Source organism: Lepisma saccharinum, chromosome 20, assembly GCF_977018435.1.
Source record: "Lepisma saccharinum chromosome 20, izLepSacc3.1, whole genome shotgun sequence".
Taxonomy (NCBI): Eukaryota; Metazoa; Arthropoda; class Insecta; order Zygentoma; family Lepismatidae; genus Lepisma; species Lepisma saccharinum.
The window spans coordinates 61627837-61651385 of record NC_139248.1 but is presented as its reverse complement, the minus strand read 5'-3'; the positions used below and the strand labels follow the sequence as shown (position 1 = coordinate 61651385).

Genomic DNA, 23549 nt, shown 5'->3' with positions numbered 1-23549 from the left:
TTAAAGCAGGTGCATCATTTGTAACAAAAAGCTAAAAAAAAGATACTTTCGGTAGATGCGCTGTCGTAATTAAATACTTTGTAGGGATTATGATATGATTTGAGGGCATGAATGATAAGATTTTTGGGGGGAGCAAGATAAAGGATTCAACATAAAATAAAAAACTGATGGAATTTAAAAAAAAGAATGAAGGAGAAAAATAAATAACACATTCATGTGGAATATGCACACAGTAAGTTTAGAAGTATTTTTTTTACTGTCAAATAGTGCTAATACTATAAAGGCTGCCGGTCTCCGTGCCAGAGTGGTTATCACAGCATGCTACAATGTCAGTGGTCCCGGGTTTGAATCACAGCCTAGGAATGGGCGTTCTTTGTGAGTGTCCCTTCATTAAATTCACCATATCATCACTCATCGTCATCTTTGCGATTAGTCAAAAGTGTCAGAAATGCGAAGTAAAATAAACCAAATCAATAAATCAATACTATAAAGGCTAATGCTGTTTGAAACAGTGTTGTCTATTTTGTGAACTTTTTTATATCCGTAAAGCTGGATTTTCACTTTTTGGGGTTACAAATCGGATTCAATGCTTCATTTTCTTTGTTCCTTTGTTATTGGTCCAAAGGTGTGAAATAAAGGGAGCATGGGATCTACTGAATCATAAGAAATAGTCTGTATGTTCATGTTCCATAGGGAACAATATGAATTATGTAATTGATTTGATTTATTTTACTTCGCTTCTCTGTCACTTTTAATTAATTGCAAAGATGAAGATAGTGATGATATGATGATATTGATGAAGGGACACAAACAAAGAACACCCATGGCCTGAATGGGATTTGAACCTGGGACTCCTGTGCTAACCACACCACTATGGGAGTCAGCTGGAATTAGGTTAAGTGAGTTTTTGGATTTTTATTTCAAAATCAGAAATATAGAAGTTGCAGTTGCAGCAAAAAATATTTTTGTGCTTCTAAAATCATACTTATAAAACAAGGAAGTTCTATAATACAAGTAAGAAGAATTACTAATTTTCTCACTAACATGATGCTTTGTTTTAACTGAAAAAAGAACTACTACTTTGAAATTATTTGGAGTTTGATAAAAGTAACACCATAAACCAATTTTTGTTATTAATAATGTACACTATGTGGAAGAAAGTCATTGGACACCCCGATTTCAACTCTGAAACGAACTCCTCATGGAAAAGAAAGTACAGATGGGTGTATATATACGGCAGCAGGAGGCTTCTCAGATCAATCGCTGTTAAAATGACGAACAGGAAAGAGCTCAGCATGTTTGAAAGAGGGATCATAGTAGGTTGCTCCATAGGAGGCATGAGTATACGTAGCATAGCTGATGCCCAACAGATCCCTAAATCATCTGTAGCCTTTGTCATCAAGAAGTGGAAGGAAAAGGGACACTGCAGCAAAGCACTACGAAGTGGAAGACCCACGAAATTGGACGACCGGGACAGCAGAGTGCTGAAGAGGGAGATTCGGAAAAACAGGACCCGTCCAATGCATTCGATTGCAGAATAGTTTCAAAGTGCGACCAATTTGACGGTTTCGACCAAGACACTTCGCAAGGAGGCCCATGCACTCAGTTATCATGGTCGAGCCGCAGCCCATGAACCCCTGATAACAAAAAACAATAAACGGTAGAGACTACGCTGCTGTAAAGAGCAGAGAAACTGGACGGTGTTGCAATGGCAGAAGGTCCTATGGAGCGATGAATCACACTTCACACTGTTTCCAACAGATGGGAGAGTGTGGGTATGGCGATTATCCGGAGAACGTCTGTTACCCGAGTGTGTAGTGCCCACAGTGAAATATGGTGGTGGTGGCATCATGTTCTGAGGTTGTTTCAGCTGGAATGGCGTGAGTCCACTGGTACCGGTGTATGGCCACATGACGTCTGCATCCTACCGAGATATTCTCGACAACTCCATGCTCCCCAAGTTGTAGCGTTTCCATGGAAACGAAGAATATGTGTTCCAGGATGATAATTCGACTTGTCATGTTTCCAGGGCTACCACGGAGCGGTATGCAGAAAATAATGTCACCTGACTGAATTGGCCTGCTCAGAGCCCTGACCTCAACCCTATTGAACATCTATAGGACGAACTGGAGCGCAAATTGAGGTTGCGATCGCCTCGCCCTTCTACACTTCCAGGGTTGGTGACTGTACTGCAGGAGGATTGGTGGAATATCCCACTCGGTGTACTACATGACCTTGTGGCCAGTGAAACACAATGTGTAGCTGCTGTTATCACTGCCAAAGGCGGACCAACGTCCTATTGATTGCAAGAAAAGTGATGGTATCCGCTGACATGTGGTGTCCAATGACTTTCTTCCACATAGTGTATTTTGAGTCAGTTATCCTCCATATCACCAATGTGATGTTTCTCTAAAAATAAAAACTTTCCATTCTGAGCGTAAAACAATGAGTATTCCAGTTTTCAGCACAAGGAGGCTTTGGTTGTACAAAAGCTAGAAATTCACATTGGCACTTAAGGAAGTATTACTTTTTTAATTACTCCAGATACGTATAACTTAACTTAACCCATAAGGATTGGCACTTAAGGAAGTATTGCTTTTCTAAGTACCATGGGCAGAGTTTGAGATTTTGCTTTTGGAGGGGGGGGGGGGCAGACTCTGAGAGAAGCATATGATGTACCTGAGGGTTATTGAATATCCCCTAGTTTATAAGGGGTTCGGAGGCCTTCCGCCGGAAATTAAAAAAAAAGAAAGAAACAACAACAACTTAAAAACACTTAGTTTTAGGTTTTTTAGATTTCAAAATGTTAAATTTCCTCGCTTAAGTAAACAAATATTAATTAGTATATTGGTTGTCAGTTTTAAAAGAAGCAAAACAGTACGATTATTTCATTTTGCATTTCATTAAATTGTTATTGATACAATACTCGTATTACTTTAAAAAAGTTATGGTACAATAGTAAGCTTCAGAAATTTTAGAAAAATTAAATTGAAAAGTTCTTTTGTTGCCTCAGCAGTAACTGTTAACGCATCACAATTTTATGTTTTTTTCTTTCTGTACAAACTGTACACATCAATCAAATCGTCTAAGACCCGCTATTGCGGTGCAATTACCTCACATGCCAACATGCCAAACAAGATTTGCGGTATGGCTTCATAACAAAAATGTAGTAACAGAACTTAATTATGTGTTATTTTTTTAGTCTTTTTTTAAGATGGGGGCCAAGCCCCCCTGGCCCCTCCAGGACTCCGCGTATGCTAAGTACTCTAGGAACATATAACTTAATATAACCATAGAGCACCCATGATATAACTGCCCAAAGCAAATGAATGGAAAGCAGACAGATAGAAGAAGACGTAGCCTTTAGGGAAAATGCCAGAACATTGCTCTGATTAACAAAAACTTAAGTTTTCATTCTGCACAACAAATACATGGGAGTTGAAATTTAATTATTAATGATATTTCAAGTAAACTTTATGTCCACTTGCTACTTAGACCTGAAACTTAGCATCCTTTTGCTAATACTCAAGAGGATGTTGACAGAATTGAAAATAATCCACACCTTATGTGAAAATGTATCTCGTTCACTTAGACTTAAGGATATTTTGGAACATTTATGGTTTGTTCCCAGCTGGAATCCCATTGCACAGTGGTTCGGAGCCAACTTAAAACTGTAGGTCCAGTCCCTGTTAGCCTATGTGAGCATTGGAAAATGTTTTGAACGTGTATAGTGTTGATAGAATGCACAAAACAAGAAACAGGATAACATCAATGTAAATTGACACCAACGGGTAGAGTCCTCTTCATCAGGAGTTACAGGCAAATCATTAATTGAATATTGGGTTTATAATGGGAGTTCTTTCTCTCCATATAACAAATACCTGGGATGCAATAACATTTGTTGATCCTATATTGTGCAGTTTATTTTTCTGGATCAATAATTTATTTAAAATCTAGCATAGTAACATAAACAAAGCTTCGTTGTCTAGTATTCCTCAGGAACTTTTTTCAAAATTTGTACCTTGCAAAAAACTACATCTCTTCCTAAGTTTTTAACAGTTTTTCTGCATACAAGGAAAGGATTCTTACATGTATACATACAGCAAATAAGTCAGAAGATGTACTCTCATAGTTCATATTGGTGTATGTTATCAGTAGAGAATGGAACTTTATGTGCTAAAAAAACTCAGAAATATTTATTTTTTATGTGTCATAAATGTTGAAAATATGTGACAAAAACAGGAAAATATGTGATAAAAACAGGAAAATATGTGACAAAAAAAAATTGGTAACAAACAAAATATTACATGCATTTTAAACACCTGAAATCAGCTTCTAAATGCTTACCTCTTAGTGAGCTATTTCTTGGAAGAGTTGCAGTGGATAACCATAGTTTTTCCAAATTCTCCATTGTAAATCAGTGACGATTATCTCTAAAAAGCATCTTATATTGTTGTGAGAAAGATTGCTCCACGTCACAAGAAACAATTCTTGCGTATTTGAAGCACGAAATGTCACGTGCAATTTGGCACAACGTTTGAAAACCTTGGTTTTTCCCAAAAAATTCTGTACATTTAGACATTAGCACTTGTGCGTTAGATCCAGTGGGGGTAATATTTTCCCCCAATAGGATCGTAGTCGAGGTGCCAGAAGTCTGCCAGAGAGTGTGTTCAAAGACAAAACAAACCTAACACTCTCGATATGAAAGAGATGCAGAGAATAAACATTTCTCCTTCGAGGATTTCGAGGTAGCTGAAGTAAATGAGCGATTTTATGTATTTAAAATCAAAATTCGCAAAATATGTATTTACATATGGAAAACTGGAAAATATGTGTTTTTATGTAAAATAAAATTTACTGTGTTGACAGGTAAGGCTATGATCAGAATTTTGGACAAAAACGAGGGTATCTATCTTATCGCAGAAAAAACATTTATTTACCTAAAGTTCCATTCCCTAGTTATCAGCTTATACAGTAACAACTGTAAAAAAGTCAAGTTATTCATTTCTTGTTACACATTACAGCATTTAAATATATATGCAAACAAATGGAAGGGAGAGAAATGTTGCAATAACATTATTTACTTTTCCTGTTTACAGTTGCACAACACGTACCGAAAGAAGGATCGAATTTATAGGGAAGATATATTTTATGGGCGTGGTTTGCCTCTCAGTGCAGCATCAGAAGAAGAGATAAAAGAAGATCTGAAAGAACGACAATCTGAAAACCCATTGGCACACAGAAAAAATAAGCACGAATTTGCATTGGATGAGAAAGACATTAAGAAAACAAGATGACTATATGATATTTGATGCTTAGTGAAATAACTGAAAAACTCTTAAGTCTGTCAGGTTTTTGGACAGAGGTTACTGAAGGCAATCTGCTTTGCTTTTCAGGACTAGTAATTTCTTGAATGTGTATGAAACCACTGAAAAGAAGACTGTTCAAAAAAGAAAGGACCTTGCTCTATGGCAAAACCAGGACACAAAAGAAGTAATATTAAGTTTCCTATTTTTGATCCAAATCGTAATTGATTACAAATGTTTGTATGTTTTTCATGGCTAGAAACAAATATGTTTTCTTCCAGCCACTAGCAATAAAGCATTTTCATTTTATCAATAAGCAAAAAAACTTATTACATTTAATAATATGTATCTTTGAACAGTTCCCACTGGTATAATGAGCATGTATTCATCAGGAATGTTTTTGGATAATTTTTTTTTTAAATGTAAATCATTGTACATTGAAATTAAACTTTGGCACTAAATAACTATAAGAAGAAATGTTATTGTACTTGCAGACATAGATTGAAGGTACTGTAATATTCTATTAGCCTAGCTATTTTAAACAATTACTAAAGGAAGTTTTAGACCAAAATCACAAGTGATACCTGACAAGCAAGAAGCAAAACATCTAGTTTGTAAATGACCACAAATAAATGCAGCCTTTCATACTGGAGCCACAGTGTCTGTGGCTGGTAGATGTAATTTATGTTTTTGTATGTAAGGAAATATATTGAAATGAGGTTACTTTTACATCCAAATATTCTTATTGTATGTACATAGCATATTTCTTTTTTTTTCCAATCATTGTGTACTTATTATTCAGAAATTCAAGTATGAAATAATATACAGTCAAAACAATATTGCCATTTTTAGAGATTTATTAAAAATTACACAACTTGAACCCTATATTGAAAACAGCCTTGCATTGTGTATTGTCTCTTCAGTTTTACCACTACCCAGCTTGCCAAAAAGGAATATAAAGTATGGGAACGTTAGGGTATGTTTAATTACACAGTCTGACAATTAAGTAATAAGACGGTTGTTATCAAATGGAAAGGAGACAAAATATTTGAACATTGCTTGTTTATAACTCAAAGTACATCCCTCCTGCACCAGTACAATAATTGGCATGGTTGACTAACAATTGAAATGACATCTGCAAGTCTTCATGTGGTATGACTTGAAGATTGGACATCACAACTTGTTGGATGTTCCAGAGTTCATCAAAAGTATGTAATTTCAGCTGCAGCCTCACTTTCGGGAACAGGCAATAATCACAGGGGGATATATCTGGGCAGTAGAGAGGATGATTCACACACTACTGCTCGCTGCCACTGGATTATTGTGGAGCAGGAATCAACTATCCTGTTCAGGAGACAAAGGTCGGACACAGTCAGTTCTCTTTCGTAATCATTCAGAACACTACGTTAGTAACAGCCTATTACAGTTTCACCTTATGAAGCAAGCACAAGATGAATAATGCCTTTGCTGTCATGAAAAACACAGCATTGTCTTCACTTTTGATTTTTGGAGCTGTATTGTCTTTCCTCTTGGTAAATTTAGACAATTTCATTCTGGAATTTGTTGTTTCGTAGCTGAACCATAGTGAAAATGCTCTGTTTTGTCATACACAACAATGGAATTCAACAATTCAACAAATGTTTATTCCTGCAAGTAGTTTCCATAATGTATTTCATGAAACTTGATGTTCACTCACTCCTCCATAGCAATTACGGAACGGCACCCTTAAGGACCCCGCACACTGAGAAGCGGGGAAATGTGGAAAACTTCCATTGTCTGCTTCTATTGAAATCAAATGGTGTAACGCTTACTACAGGTTTATCTTGATGTCGGAAGTGAAATTGTTCCGTTCTGTTGCCACACTTCCGGCATCTCAGTGAGGATGAAGCTTTACACCTCCCTCACAACACGGTGGCATAATTCCCAGCATGCCTGTCTTAAGTTCATAAGGTGTTTCCAGATTGAAGATTATCAACCACTACACCATGAACATTACTTCACAGATAGAATCCACAAGTGGACCAATATAAAATCAGTCTCATAATTTAATTGTCAGACTGCATAAGTCCATGACAATGACTGTAAAAATACATTCATACAAAATAAACAAAACACATACTGGCCATGTTTTTTATTTTATAGGATGAGCCAAAAGTTACAATCAGATATTGATATTATATTATTATTAAAATGGGGTAATCAATGCAGAAAGTGTATTAAACTGAACAAGATACATTGGAGTGAAACAGGACAAGAATATCTGTAAGCTTAATAACAGTGCAACTCTCAATGCTCAAACTTCTCGGTATGTTGACTAACATTATCGGTGCACAACTGGATTCACCACCACGTGCATTGGTGGGCCTCTTCAGCATTTTGGGGGGTGATCATTCTGAAGACTCGGATAAATTCGCCTTTCAACTCCTCAACATAATTCATACAAATTCCACTAGCACACTAATTCATATTAATTCTGGATGTCAATTGGAGAACCTGACTCCTAACCATTGTATTTGGATTAACTGACCTCTACCGAGAAAGAGATGAATTATTACCACACACCACATGTGAGGAGGATAAACCTTCCCCTCAGGCTACAACCACTTTTTACATCAATTTCGCTTGTGAATAACACATTCTTGTATCTGATTACAACTTTATGCCAAACCTTTACATGGCTTTCCAAAATGATAGGGTTTCATGATGTTATTGCTGATACTGTGTTATTTAAGAAAAACTAATGTCACTGCTGATAAGACCTGTGTTGACCTATAATGCGGAAATGTGGACCTGTTCAAAGAAAGATGAACAGTTGGTGGGGACCTTTCAAAGAAGGATATTCCAAATAATATTGAGAACAGCACGAGAGAGAATGGAAATGGAGTCGATGAGGATGTTCAGAAGCTAGAGTACAGCAATTGGAAAGTTGTGGCACAGAGGTGTAGAAAAATCACTGAGGAGGCTAAGGTTCTTCAGTGGACTGTAACACCATAAGAAGAAGTATGTTGCCATTGCACTCTATTCAGAAACTGGCTAAGGTTTTGTGCGCCTTTTGTTCTCGATTCCTTGTACAGGGTGCAGCAGGAAAAACTAGCCCCGTTCCGATCAGTATACAATATGTACAGTACATTTGAAATAATAATGAAACATGTACTTACTGTTTACAATAGATGTTGGTCACCATTAACCTGAAGTCACATTTGCGTACGGGATAATATGTTTCACATGACAGCTTACAGTTCCGCATGTGCATTTTGTATACTAATCTGAACAGGGCTAGTTTTTCGTGCGGCCAGTGTAGAAACCCCAGATCTATAACCTTTGATGTGCCACTATTCATCAATTGCTATGACAGACCCATAAACAAACAAAAGAAAAATCTTAAATCAAATGAAGGGCTCGGGTGTAAAACATTGTAAGTGACATTTTCATCATTTTTGAGTTTCAAAGTAAAACGTGCCATCCTTCAATTTTCGAGTGAAATTGCCATGTCATACAATTTGCATTGGACTCAGTGAAGCCTTCTGAAATTGGTAAACACAACACGAAAACAATTTATCTACAGTATAGCTTCTAACAACCTTTTTTCTTAATGAACTCCGAAATAACCAAAATGTCACCATGTTTTACACCTGAGCCTTTTGTAAGCAACTTATGAATTCCTTCTTGGACTTCATAAAATTTATCCTGTCACTTAAATTTCTATGTAATCTATCTCATCCTTGTGTGTCAAAATATAAGGTAATAATATACAGCTATACAGATATTACCCAGATAGCACAGTAAGATTGCTGAGCATGAAAAAAAAATCATGTAAAGCTAAAAGCTTGCTGCAAGCATATAATGGCAAACTGTAAGCTTGCATCAGGCTTGAATCAATCAAACTATCATGGGTTTGTGACAACCAAGCTTGTCACAGAAAGTTGCATGTTTGAACAGGGGCGCCGACTTGTCAAAATTATTGGTGGGGCTCTGATCACTGAAATAAATTAATGAATGACTCACCTTCTCCCTTTTTTAAGTTTTGGCCTTAGTGTTCGGAATCTCGTAAAAGCTAGGGGTGTGCGGGATTCTGAAAAGTCGGGACCGGGATCGGGGAAAAAATTTTTCATCCCAATCCCGACTTATCGGGATCCAGAGCAGTTGGGAAATAACGAATCCTCATTTTAAAATATCGTTATTTCTCGACGTTTTCTGCATTGTCAATTTCTGGAACTTATCGTAAATTGTTAGTATTACTCGTACTGTCTCTGGTCATAGCCTCCCCAAAGTTGATGGTTTAGCAGTCTCAGCCCCCCCCAAAGTTGATGGTCTAGAAAATTTTAAGTGTGTGTTTAAAGTTAAGTTCATGTGGCACAATTCAGAGTAAACTTTACAAGAGAAGCAAAATAATACATTAGATCCTCTTAAGCTAAATTATTTGGGGGCTCTGCCCCAACATAGTTAATATTGGGGGGGCTTGAGCCCCCCAAGCCCCATGGAGTCGGCGCCTATGTGTTTGAACAAGCTTGAATCATGCTTGGCAGACAGGGTCCAGGGGGGGCTGGGCCTCTCCTGGCACTGCTGTCAGCACCCCCTTGACAATAGGTAAAACTATTTTGTAGAATTTGTTTGTAATGACTAGTGAAAATGTAGACAGCAGATATTATTTTGCTCACAACTTGGTGGAGGATAAATTCACAGAACATGAAAAGTATCTATAATATTCATTCATCTTGGTTATGAGCCAAAGTCAAATAGCAGCAAGTATTTAGAAGATTCTATAGACATTAGAAACCTATTTCATAGGGAAGCTTCTTTATCTGTACCTTTGCAGCCCCTGTTGTGGCCTCCCTTTAGACAGAAATCTGGGACTTTGATGTCATCAAAAATTACCAAACTTTATTATCATGTATTTCTATTTGACATGTCCTATACTACAGATGTGCCTATTTGTTCAAAATTGTAGTCCTTGGATGCAAATAAATCATATCATCATATAATACTGAGAACGAATGGGAGTTTTATTGCTTCAATCAGGGGTGGAATGTACAGTAGACACTATGATTGATTATTGTACATTTTTCCTTGTATGATATAAACATCAAAAGTGGTATGGAGTGTGTAGGGAAGATGTCAGTAGCAGTTAATTAACACTTTTCAAGATGTTTTAGAAAATATAGAAAAGAAACTGAAGTATTTGTATATTTCTAAATTTTATGTTTTATATGTATTTAATGATACCCCCCTCACATAATTTACATTCATTTAATTAAACTTTTTAAAAGTAGACTTGGTTTACAAAGTCTGCCTGTTAATCCTCCCCGGAGATCAATTCTAGCTAGGGGCCTGTTGCCATATCTAACTGGCATTGACAAGCTACAACCAAACTACCTTAAGCTTACCACAAGCTTTTTGCAGGAACTGTTGATGTCATCAATGTTTCAAAGACAACTTATCCAATTGCAATATCACTAACAGAGAATTCCACACGTAAAAAAATGGCAGATGCAAAAGCAGGGCTGATTCGGTAGCTCAGTTGGTAGAGCAACGGCACAGTATGCCAGAGCGTTCGAGTCCTGATTGAGATTGCATTTCACACTTACATTTCTATGTAGTTATCTCCTGTGTGTGGCAAATTATGAAGAAAGGAAAATGCTTTGTATAAAAAATACTTTATTTTGTTAACTTTTGTTTTGATACATTTCACAATTATGGAATTGGAGTAAGCACTTCTTTGCCTTCAAGTGCAGCCATGATGTTCCGTGAGGTCAAGATGGCCATTTCTGTTCTTGTTTTAACAGTTGCAGTTCCAAGGTGGGGGATCAAGACTGAAAAATAAAAATCATATATTATTGATCTAAACACAGGGTTGGAGTTAAATATACAGAGCAGCAATGTATAATAATAATAATGTACCTAAAGACAACCAGGAAGGTTAATAATACATACATACATTTTGAGCAGGCACAGAGCATCCATGTAAGCCGGGCTTACACTTTATTAGTTCTAGTAAAATGTATGTAATTATATGGCAAAATTTGTAAAAACTTCAAAGTTCATCTCTGCCCAATACCAGTCTTCGAGATCCTGTTTGTTAGATTGCAACACTTCAGCACCAGATGGCATATGAGAACTCCTGCCTTCTGCTTGGGGAAAGTTGAAAGCCATCTGAATGTTGCCTTACAAATTTCTGACCGCGAAGGAGCAGTGCCTACAGTCGCCTACCGTATCTGGATGGAGAAGAGCAAGGAATATAGGGAGAAGAGCACGTTGAAACCCTCTTCTTCTTCTTGAGGCGCTACAACGTCATGTATTGAAAGTTTTGGCCTTCTCAACAACATCTCTCCATTTTTTCCTATCCTGGATGCTCTTCGTCCAATTCTTTACTTTCATGTCTTTCAGATCTTGAATTATTTCATCTTCCCACCATTTCTTTGGCCTGCCTATGGCTCGTATCCCAAGTGGTTTCCATTTATATATTTCTCTTACTAATCTTTCATCAGACATTCTATTTACGTGCCCAAACCATCTTAGTCTTTGTGATTTTATGAAATTTATGATATTTTCATTCCTGATTAACTTGTTGAGTTCTTCGTTGGTTTGTATTCTCCAATTTCCATCAGGTTCTTTCAGAGGGCCATAAATTCTTCTTAAGATTTTCCTTTCAAATATTGAGAGTTTGTGTTTACAGGAGTCTTTAAGGGTCCAAGTTTCGCATGCATATGTGGTTATGGGTCTTATTATGCTATAATAAAGTCTCAGTTTCGCAGATTTAGATATTAGTTTGCTCTTAAATAGGGCTAAGTTGGCAAAATATGCTTTCTTACCTAGAATAATTCTCTCTCTAATTTCTTCTTCAATTGTGTTGTCGTCATTTACAACTGATCCAAGATATTTGAAAGATCTCACTTCTTCTATTCTCTCGTCGTTTATAATTAGGTCTTGTAATCTGCTTTTACCTTTTACACATCTGAGATATTTAGTTTCCTGCATATTAGTTACGAGCCCCATTTTCATAGCTTCACTTTTTAGTTCTTCAAATGTTTCTACTAATGTCTTTCTTGTCCTTGCTGTTATAAGGATGTCATCGGTATATGCAATACATTGTTTTAATCTTGTTGATATGTTTCCTCTCAATTTCAACTGTTTCAATACAGAGTCTATCACTATACTAAACAGAGTTGCAGATAAGGGATCACCTTGCTTGACTCCACCTTCTACTTCGAATTCTTCACTCAGTTCCCTGTTAATTTTGACTCTTCCTTTATTGTTGGTTAAGGTTAACTTAATTAGTCTGATTAGTTTAGATGATACTTCATATGATTTTAAAACATCTATTACTTTGTTCCTGTGCACTGAGTCAAATGCATGGGTAAAATCTATAAACAAGTTGTAGAGTCCAATATTAAATTCATAGCTTTTTTCAAAAATCTGTCTTACTATGAATATATTATCTATAGTTGATCTGTTGGTTCGGAATCCCATTTGATATTCGTCAAGTTTGTATTCAGTGCATTCCAATAGCCTTTTATTTAATATTATAGCAAGTATTTTATATGCAATGTTTAGGAGTGTAATTGGCCTGTAATTATCACAATTTAATCTATCTCCCTTTTTTGAAAATTGGGCACACTACACCTTCATTCCATTGAGTTGGTAACTTTTCATCATTCCATGCACTTAATATCAGCTTGTGCAACTTCTGTTTCAATGTTCTCCCTCCATTTTTAATTAATTCTGGAGGGATGTTGTCTGATTCTGCTGATTTATTTGTTTTTAGATTTTGTATTACCTGGGTTATTTCGTTCCATGATGGAGGATGTAGTTCTTGTTGATTATTGTCATTCTGTGCTATTGGTGCCTGCATACTTGTTGTTACATTATTATTAAGAATCTTTTTAAAGTATTCCTTCCGTCTATTTAGAACTAGTGCTTTTTCTGAGATGATGTTACCTTCTGTATCTTTACACATCATTGGCGATACTGTTTGCTGTTGTTTAAAGGATTGTATCTCTTTGAAAAATTTTCTTGTCTCATTTTTCTTATAATTAATTTCAATTTGCCTTATTTTCTCATTCAACCATTTCTTCTTCTTCTCTCTACACATTTCATTAGCTTCTTTCCTTTTTATATTATATATTTCTTGGCTGGCCCTGGTCTTTATTTGCATTGCTCTCTTTCTTGCTTTGTTCTTTTCTTGAATAATCCTTCTGCAATCTTCATCCCACCATTCATTTTTGGGGTTATTTCTTTCTTTCTGTATAACTTCTTTAGCTGCCTCATTTATCGCAGTCTGTATGCTACCCCAATCTTCGTTAACACCTTTGCTTCCCTGGAGATTTTTCAATTTTTCATGTAATACTGTTCGATATTCCTTCATTTTTTTCGGGTTTTGTAGGTTTGATTTATTCCATTTGCTTTTTGGTGAAGATTTTATCTTATACATTGCAGGGATAGTCTGTTTTAGGATTACTCGCACCAATATGTGGTCAGAGTCAATATTTGGGCCTCTTAAAGATCTTACATCACTTATCAAATCCTTTTTGCTGCTGTTAATCAGGACATGGTCTATCTGATTAATAGTACTTTGGTCAGGTGATATCCACGTTCCTTTATGTATTCGTTTATGCTGGAATTGGGTGCTCATAACCATCAGGTTATTTGCAGCTGCAAATTCACACAATATTTCACCATTCTTACTTGCTACATCATGTAATGTGTGCCTACCTGATATTTTACTATATATTTGTTCTTTTCCCAGCTTTGCATTCAAATCTCCTAATATAATCATTATATCACTTTTTGGAACACTGTCTATCATATTTTGAATATTTTCATAAAAGTTTTCTTTTATTTCTTCTTCTTTATCTTCAGTTGGTGCATATGTGTTGATTAGGGTTACATTGTTATACTTGCCCTTAATTCTCAGTTTACATAATCTTTCGTTGTAAGGCACAAATCCTATTATATGATTTTGTATTCTTTTTTGTACAATGAAACCTGTACCAGCCAGTCCTCTTTTATCTCATGCACCACTATAGAATACTGTATAGTCCTTTTTGTTTATTACACCACATCCACTCCATCTGATTTCTTGCAGAGCTACTATTTCAATTTGTTTTTTCTTTATTTGTTCAGATAATTCTTGCATCTTTCCTGGTTTCAGAAGTGTCATTACGTTCCAAGTTCCTACATTTAACATATTCCTAGTCCTTTTCGCATGCTTTTTTCGGCATCCATGAATCTGTCCGGCTTTTCCTTGTTGAGAATTTTTAGCGGGTGGTATTTTTATGGTGCTAGGGTGCTGGCCTCGCGCCCAATCCCCATACCTTGGAGGACCAGGATTTTTTTTAGGGTTGTTTCCCTTAGGAAGATTGCCTTCTCTATGCCTATTGAGCTCCTCCCGCCCTTGGTTTTCTGTTAGGGTTTTCCATCCCTTAGCCTTTGGGGATCCCTCCCCTTACTGCAAGGCAGCAGTAGCTTAGCTTATTTAGTGGCAGCTCTCCTCGCCACATCGCAGGATTTTCATCGGAGTCTTGCAGTATTTACTGAGATGCAGTTGCCATTCCGCATCTCACTGCCTCCTCCAATCCTGCTGCTGCTTGTCCGCAACTGTTTCCAGCTAGCCAACATATCTGCTGGCCGTTCCCCTATCCGCAACCTGGGGACACGCCTGGTGGCATGCAGCTCTGCCTCTGGGAAGATAACCCAGCCCAGTTGAAACCCTACATGTGTAAAACCTACGGACAGGCTTACAGCAGCATTGCAAACCTCATGTTTAGAAGTGTTGTTCATGGACGTCCGCAGTATTTCTTTCCACCAGGGAGGATTAAACTAACTAACTAACTCTCTAACCTTCTTAAACCCGAAGGTTCATGGCTGCAGCAACACAGGCCTTCCATCTTTCCCTATCTTGAGCAAGATCTATATATACTCTTTTCCATCCCTACCGATTTCCCTTAGATCCATCTCAACGTTGTCCCTCCATCTTCGTCTTGGCCTTCCTACACGTCTCTTACCATCAGGTTTCCCAACAAGAATCCTGTAAACTCCTCTTTCCTCTCCCATTCGTGCCACATGGCCTGCCCACCTAAGTCTTCTTGATTTAATTATTCTAATAATATCTGGACATGAATACAAATTATGTAGTTCTAAATTATGTAACCTTCTCCACTCACCTGTCTCCTCATCCCTTTTAGGTCCAAAGATTTTCCTAAGGATCTTATTTTCAAATACTCTCAATTTATGTTCCTCTTTCAATGTAAGAGATCAAGTTTCACATCCATATAATACTACAGCCAAAATTACTGTTTTGTATATTTTAACTTTTAGTTTCTTAGATATTAAACGAGAAGACAAAAGTTTATGAAGAGAGAAGTAACATGCATTTCCTGAATTAAGCCTACTTTCTATTTCTTCTTTAATATAATTTTCATTTGTTAATATTACTCCTAAGTATTTGAATTTGGAAACTGGTTCAAATGAGTTGTTATCAATAATTAGATTTTGATTATTACCTAACACTTGGTTTCGGCCTGTAAGCATATATTTAGTTTTCTCTTTGTTAACTTCCAAACCTATCTCTTTAGCAGTTTTGAAAAATATTTTAGCATTATTCTTAATTGTATTCATATCATCCCCCAGTAAGTCTACATCATCTGCATATGCTAACAACTGAGTCACACCATTTAATTTTAGTCCTTCTTTAGTTTCTTTTACCTTCCTAACAGCATATTCTAAGGCAAAATTAAAGAGCAATGGAGATAATGCATCTCCTTGTTTTAACCCATCATGAATTGTAAATTTGTCAGACATATTAATACCCACACGAATTTTACTTTCGGTTTCACTGGTGCATATTTTTATCATACTAACAAGCTTCTTAGGTATTCCAAATTCTACTAATATATTATATAATTTATATCTTTTGACCGAATCATATGCTTTTTTGAAATCAATGAATAGCTGATGGACATTTTGATTATATTCCCACTTTTTTCAAGTGTCTGTCTGATGTGAAAAATTTGATCTGTAGTTGATCTGCTACGTTTAAATCCACATTGATAATCACCTACAATTTCATTAGCATATGGGGTTAGTCTTGTTAAAATAATGTTAGATAATATTTTATATGTTGTTGAGAGTAGAGAAATTCCACGGTAATTATTGCAGTTCATTTTATCACCTTTTTTAAACACAGGAACAATTATGGATTCTTTCCACTGTTGAGGGATTTCTTCTTTATTCCATATTAAACAAATTAATTTATGAATTTGACATATTAATGAATTTCCACCATATTTAATTAACTCAGCTGGTATTGAATCAATGCCAGGTGCTTTGTTATTCTTTAGCCTTTTAATAGCATCTTTAACTTCAGTCAAGTTAGGTTCTGGAACTAAAGGTTCTGCTGTGTGTACTTCATTCACTTCTGATTTATCTCCTACATGGACATTTAAAAGGTCATTAAAGTAGTTCTTCCATCTATTTAGAATATCGCTTGGGTCAGCTAGAAAATCAACCAGGGAGGATTAAGCAAAGTATTTTTTTTTCAGGGGTTGGGGTAAACTAGGTTTATTTCCCTTCTCAAAATATACTAATTCAATTTGAAGTTAACATTTTTCTGCAACGTCCTTACAATAATTAACAATTTGATGTGACTGAAATGAAATTATATGTGTGAAAATGGTTGACATTCATTTTTTCAGAAAGTGCCCCTCCCCTTGCCCCTTCTGGACATCCATGGTGTCGTTTAAACTGAAATTATGCTACATACTACTAAATTGTTCAGGGATTTTCATATTATAGCTAAATATTAATTTATGACAAAAACAAATATAAATTCGAATGGTTCAACCAACGGCATGGGTTCGACATTATGTGTTAAGTTTGAGAAAATTCAACCACAACGAAAATATCTCCAACTTGAAAATGACTTTTTAAACTTGTGCGAGATTTAGCACCATTATTCTTGGGTTGGCTTCACTGAATACACGCCAGCGAGACACAGGTCCTGCAAAAGGAGGGACTCCAGCGTTGTCGGGTATGAATGGTTGACTGCAAAGGAAATTTGAGCCAGTGGTGCTTCAAGAAGGTTTTTTCAGGAACAGGGAATTCTGAAGCAAAAAACTAACAGGAAGGGGAAAAAGGAGAAACCTAGAAATGAGCGGGATACGGGAAAATTCTTGTTTCTGTTTTTCGCTTGTAGGAGAGCATAAACATTAGAAATATTAAGATCTCTTTTTTCCACTTATGTATGAACTCAGCTGGTAATAATTGAGCTAAAAAGTGAAATAAATAAATAAATAAATTTTAATGAAAACTGAAGATTGAACCAATTTTACAAATTTCATGTCAAATGTGAACCAAATATTATTAATTACATAGTCTGTGATTCAAACACTCTTCGAACAACGTACGAAAAGCCTGTTTATAATCTTATAGGTGCTAGATTTGCTTTTACACTATCCTAAGAAAGCACTTACATGTCCTTTGATAGAAATTTCTGGATATATCCCTACAATTTGTGAGCATTTATTTTATATTTTATATTGTATTTTTTTTTTTACTAAATATAGGGAATTTTAAGGCAAGAGAGGGAATTTATTTATATCCGAAAGGGATATTCCCCTCACAGTCAGAAAGATCATTGCTTTGAGCAGTGACCGATTTTTGATCTGGTTTCTTTTTGTTTTCCCTTTCTTGTTGTGTGTTGTGTTAAAATCTCGAGGTATTGCTTTTGCGAATTCCATCTATTGAAAAGCAGAATGTCGTCCCTGTGCTGTGGTGTGATAGTGAAGTGCATTATGGAATAAAATGAGTGTGATTGTGCTGTGGGGTGGAGAACTTGTTGAAGACGCCGTTGTCCAGCAAGGATTTTGCTGCCAAGAAGAAACTTGTGGATATAGGTAGGCCCACCCCTTCCTTCTCTAGCAGACATAGTAACAGAAACAAAAAATAAAGTAGTAACAGAAACGAAAAATAAAGTGCGCCGATTTTGCGATTCATGGTACGGAGCTGATACTTGGTTATGTGGTTGTAAAAAGTATTCAGCACTTTTCTGTTTTCGTTTGTTTATTATTATTATTCATTTTATCTAACTTTGCATATTTTTTATTGATACGTTACTCATTGTGATAGGAATACCACTGACTTAATTATCAGTTGAAATGTAGGAGATACAAACACCAATCCCAGGGATATATCCAGAATTTTTAATTTGGTGAAAACTTCCAGGGAAGTGTTCTGAAAAAATTGAGCGGGGGTCGATGTGTGTGGATAAATGACTAACCATGTCAGCCCAAAAATAAGCACAATGGGAAATAGCTTACACTGTTGGAAAGGTCACGCTCCGCCACTGATTTTGAGTGCATACATTCCTCTCATCATCAGGGAAATCATCATTTCAGGAAATCATTTCCCTCATGATGAGAGCAATGTATGCACTGAAAACGCTGGATGCTAACACCGATATAACTTTGCTGGTAACCCAAGAACACTTGTTTGATTACTGAGCCATTCGATACGAAAATAGACAAACAAGGTTAATTATATTTTCATTCAAGTATCACTTATTATATATGAAATTAAAGGGAGAACTATGCAGGATTTGGAATTATTAATAAAAGCATTAGTTTCATGGCTTTGAAATAACATATTGTTTTAAACCTATTACTTTTTATTGTATAGGGTTTTCCAATAAGAACGATATGACTTTACAATAAAAACTATTTCAGATACAACCAAACTTTTATATTATATTGAAGCATAGTTTATTACATTATGTTCTGAATAACACATCATTTAAGTGTCCACCTCTACTTCATGCACACAAGTGAATTCGATGAACTCAATTTTCAATGAGACTGTGCAATAACTCGGGCCTAATGTCACAAATACAGCAGTCGATGTTCAATCTTAATGCATCAAGGGTTCGTGGTCTGTTTGCATAGACTATAGATTTCAAATAACCCCACAAAAAGCAATCTAAAGGAGTTAAATCACAACTTCTTGGAGGCTAACTAACAGTTGTATTTCTTGAAATTATCCATTCACCAAACTGTTCTTGCAATATGTCTATAGTGGCATTAGCAGTGTAACATGTGGCACCATCTTGTTGGAACCACATGTCCTCCAAATCAATTTCATCTAAATTTGGCCACAAAAAATCTGTTAACATCAATCGGTACCGCCCACCAGTCACTGTAACTGCATCTCCTACCTCGTTTTGGTAAGAAGAAAAAAAAAAAGTCCGATGATGGCACCATGCCATAAACCACACCATACAGTGACCTTTTGCAGATGCAAGGACTTGTTGTGAATTATTTTCACACCAAAGACGACAATTTGGTTTGTTAATATATCCACTTAACCAGAAATGAGCTTCATCTGAAGATAATTTTTCGCCCAAAATTATGATCAGTTTCAAGTTTCGAAAGAATGTCTATTTACATACTTTTTTTTTTGGGATAATAACCAAACGTTCTTGCAGCATGTATTTAGCCATGATGAATTGAGGGGTCTAGTGAGAGAGGGAGCTATGCCACTTTAACAAGAAATGGAAATAAATTGAGTTTTCTAAAGCATTGCGTTGAGTCATAATTTGTATAACAAAGGGTATTTTTTTTTCTGAACATATTGTTAGGTAAATTATTCAAAAGGAAAAATATGAATTTCAATATAAATACCATTTATTATGAACATGTGTGGTATATTGTTGTAGTATACCCATGTGGAAAAATCAATCTAGCACATCAAATACTTTGAACAAGGCTTAAATACTTTTGCATGAGTGTAAATCATGTTCACAGGGTTTCATATGATCTACATAAAGACAACTTCATATGTGTTCTGGAGGATCTTCACTCTCCATTGTTTCTGTGGATTTTAGTTTTTGGTAAACACCATGAAGAACTGGAGGAATATAAGGCATTATTGCCATGAGATCTTTTAACTTCAGGGTTGATATTAAATCTAGCACCGGTTACTGCAACACAACCTCTGCCACTCCTATTGCAGACACCATCAGTAAGTGGCATAGCTCCTTCTCTCACTCAAAATGCTGATGAGGACATATTCAAGAACTCAGAAAATCTGCTGCAGAACAAGCGGGAGCTATGCCACATGGTTGTAGTTCACATGATAGATGACAGATGGTAGGAGAAGACTGAAAATGGCAAAAAATAAAATTTTCAAGATTTGTGGCATAGCTCCCTCTCTCACTAGACCCCTCAATTGTCACAGTATACCAAACACAAATGACAACTAGTGACAGTTATAACATTTGAAGCATAGTTGCCAGTTCATTTCAAAATCATATCATTCTTATGGGAAAACCCTTTAGAAGTGGGATTTTATATGTGGTGTCTCCACTTAATTTAGTTTTATTACCATAAGAAAACTAAATTAATTCTAAATTCGTTTTAATTGTCTCATTTATTGTTTCTATATCTTACGCTCTGAAGTATCCAACTTCATTTCTGAAACAAACCTTAGTTTGAAAAATCTATTTTCATATCCTTTGCATTGTTTCATAATCATACAAAGTAAATAATGTGCATGGTGTCACACCCGTCACAAAATTTGTCACAGGCATAAAATGTTTATAAAAGTGTGTAGTAATATTTTTAGAAACCAAAAGCATCTAAATTTCGAATTAAGTTTACTTTGTGAAAATAAAATGAAATTGTTTCAGTAAACCCTTATATTTCACAGAGTTTTCTGAAAACTGAGAAAGGTCCTAAAGTCAAGTCTCAGATGTGTCACACTCATCACAATTAAAAAAAATGTATTTTCTGTAGCTGAAAATTGAGATGAGAGAGGAATATTCTGAAATGAAATAACTTTCATCAAGGAAAATGAACTTACACGAATTGAAATAGTTACATGTTTGAAGGTGCTAAGAAAATAATTAAAAAATGAATGTAAATTTGTCTGAATGTCACACTCGTCAAAACAGAATTGCCCTACTACACAAGGAACCATATTAGAAACTGAGACAAATCAAAGCAGCAGCCTTCATACCAATGACCCAGGTTCGATTCCCACCACCAGGCAAAAATAAATTATTAACTTGAAGACAAGAGAAGAGGTTCTCTCTCGAAATGCAGTGTTAGAGTAAGTATAGTTTAAAGCACTAGGCAATGGATAATGTCCAGTTAACATTGCATGCTATTAAGGTAAGGTAAGGTGCTCCCCTTTCCTATGCACCACCCCATGAAGGCGTATAGGGGTGTGTGGAGTTAGGGCCCCACACTTGCTTGATTACGGCCGAAGGCGTAATGATGTGATCAACACCATGCTCCTGGACACCTTTACCCCCAGAGTTTCCTCCAGGTACCCACTTTATATGATGCTGAGTGAATGCCGGAGCTGCTTGAACAAGTGGAAAAAATCCCCGTTCTCCCCTGCTGGGGATCGAACCTGGGTCTCTCACATGGTAGACAGACACCCCAACGACTGAGCTACCGCGGCTAACAGAAGAGGAGCATACTAAGTTTCTTTGGCAGTCTCCTCTGGAGCAAGTTGTTCTAATTCTAAGAAGGAAACATAAAAGAAGGCAGCCTGCCAAAAGAAACAGTATGATGAAAACCAGTGGTTATCGAAAGATAAGGAAAATACCAGAAAATATGGTTGTAAATAAAAAAAGTAAAAAACTTCAATGCTGAATTGTGTCACAACAATACACAGGATCTGGATCAAAATGGAATGGATGTTCTCATTAATGTTAAAAATGTTACATGGTGCAGTTCTGTTTCAATAAGCTCAGCTCCACCATACAAATGAATGATTTAGAAGTTTCCACAATCTGATCACCAGTACTAATATTAACTCTGAAACATTCTGTTACTTTGTCTAAATTACTAATGTGCCATGAAAATGTGTTAATAAATGTATATTTTTTGTAAGATTTCCTTTCTATTGCATGCTATTGCATATGATTATTTGGAGGGATTGTAAGCAATTTTAAATTAAATTTCAAAATCACTACAATACCATGTACTATAAATAACTTCTTTATAGGGCTGAGCCGATACCAACATTTGCCGATACCGATACCTTAACCGATTCCAACCGATACTGATGCCGATACTTGTATAATTTCAGTTTAAAATAACAAAGGCTAGTTACTGAGTTACGAAGCTCATCACATCACATTCTATTAATGATATCAAATACTCCAAAATTATTCTCATATAGCATTATATCACTTAAAATTTCTCGTGACATTTTATGTGAACTTCTTTCTATCCCCAGAGGATGCAAAAAAATAAGAAGTTTTGGAAATGTTGCAAGCATTGTTAAAATGTTGCAGACACACCGAAAAAATCGTTGGATTATTATAAGTGTCCCTGCTTCATTTCATGATCTCCAATTTCATTACACAAGTCTTTAAGGGTAGAGAAAGTTATAGCGTGTAAAATGAAATTTATGTAGTGCATATAGCGTACAACTTGCACAAGGGATGCAAAATAAATACAAATGTAAACAACATTCTTATCGTTTGGTTTACCTGGAGAGGGAGGAAAATGACAGAAAAATATACACAAATACTGATCCGTATATTCAATGCTCATTTTCCAGCTCTGTATATGCCCTGCTGTCCAACAGTATCTGTCATTTGCAATAAAAACAAGTCACTGCAGTGTCGGCGTCACACAGAAGGGTAAGATCACAAGAAGAACATCCACAACCCTCCCTCCCACAGCAACATTCATCCCTTTCCCAGGAACTCCGGAATGAGCCTAGCATTATAATAATGCTGGTTTTGAAAACATCACATTTTTGATCCACGAGTTTGCGAACAAGAATTTGCAAGGATGGATTATTTTATTTCCACATAGCGTTGACCACCAGGCAGTTACATGCCTTCAATGTCACGTTTCGGCACAGCACTTTCACTTTAGCCCTGCCTTTGATCTTGTCATCTGCTTCCCAGGAGGATGCATCATTTTTGGAAATGTACACGGAATTCTCGTGCAGGGCCCCAACCTGTCACAAGGAAGGGTGAACAAACTTTTGAAAAGGACAAAATCTTGACAAATGAGTGGTTTCTCTTGGCCGCTCTAGCCATACAAAATCTTTTGTATCGGATGGTATCAGTGAAAAAATTGAACCGATACTAGCCGATACATTGTTATCGTCTCAGCCCTACTTCTATATATGAAATCTTGACAGGACAGAAATGAAAACATTTTGTTTCAAAATTATGAGTGTGAACAAGTTTAGTTCTTGAAACTGTCCTTCACCTTCTGATGTGCT

General features: G+C 36.1%; 2 protein-coding genes across 2 annotated transcripts in view; one reads left to right on the top strand and one right to left on the bottom strand.

Annotated features, from left to right (window-relative positions):
* Nucleotides 1-5936, top strand: part of LOC146003652 (lathosterol oxidase-like) — a 43937-nt gene extending 38001 nt beyond the window's left edge. The window contains exon 6 of the mRNA XM_083142004.1: nt 5100-5936. Within this exon, the coding sequence (XP_082998130.1) occupies nt 5100-5297 (198 nt within the window). The 3' untranslated portion in view covers nt 5298-5936. The remainder of the gene's footprint in view (nt 1-5099) is intronic.
* Nucleotides 5937-10941: 5005 nt separating this feature from the next.
* Nucleotides 10942-23549, bottom strand: part of LOC146003651 (glyoxylate reductase/hydroxypyruvate reductase-like) — a 125615-nt gene continuing 113007 nt past the window's right edge. Inside the window, exon 8 of the mRNA XM_083142002.1 lies at nt 10942-11116. Within this exon, the coding sequence (XP_082998128.1) occupies nt 10998-11116 (119 nt within the window). The 3' untranslated portion in view covers nt 10942-10997. The remainder of the gene's footprint in view (nt 11117-23549) is intronic.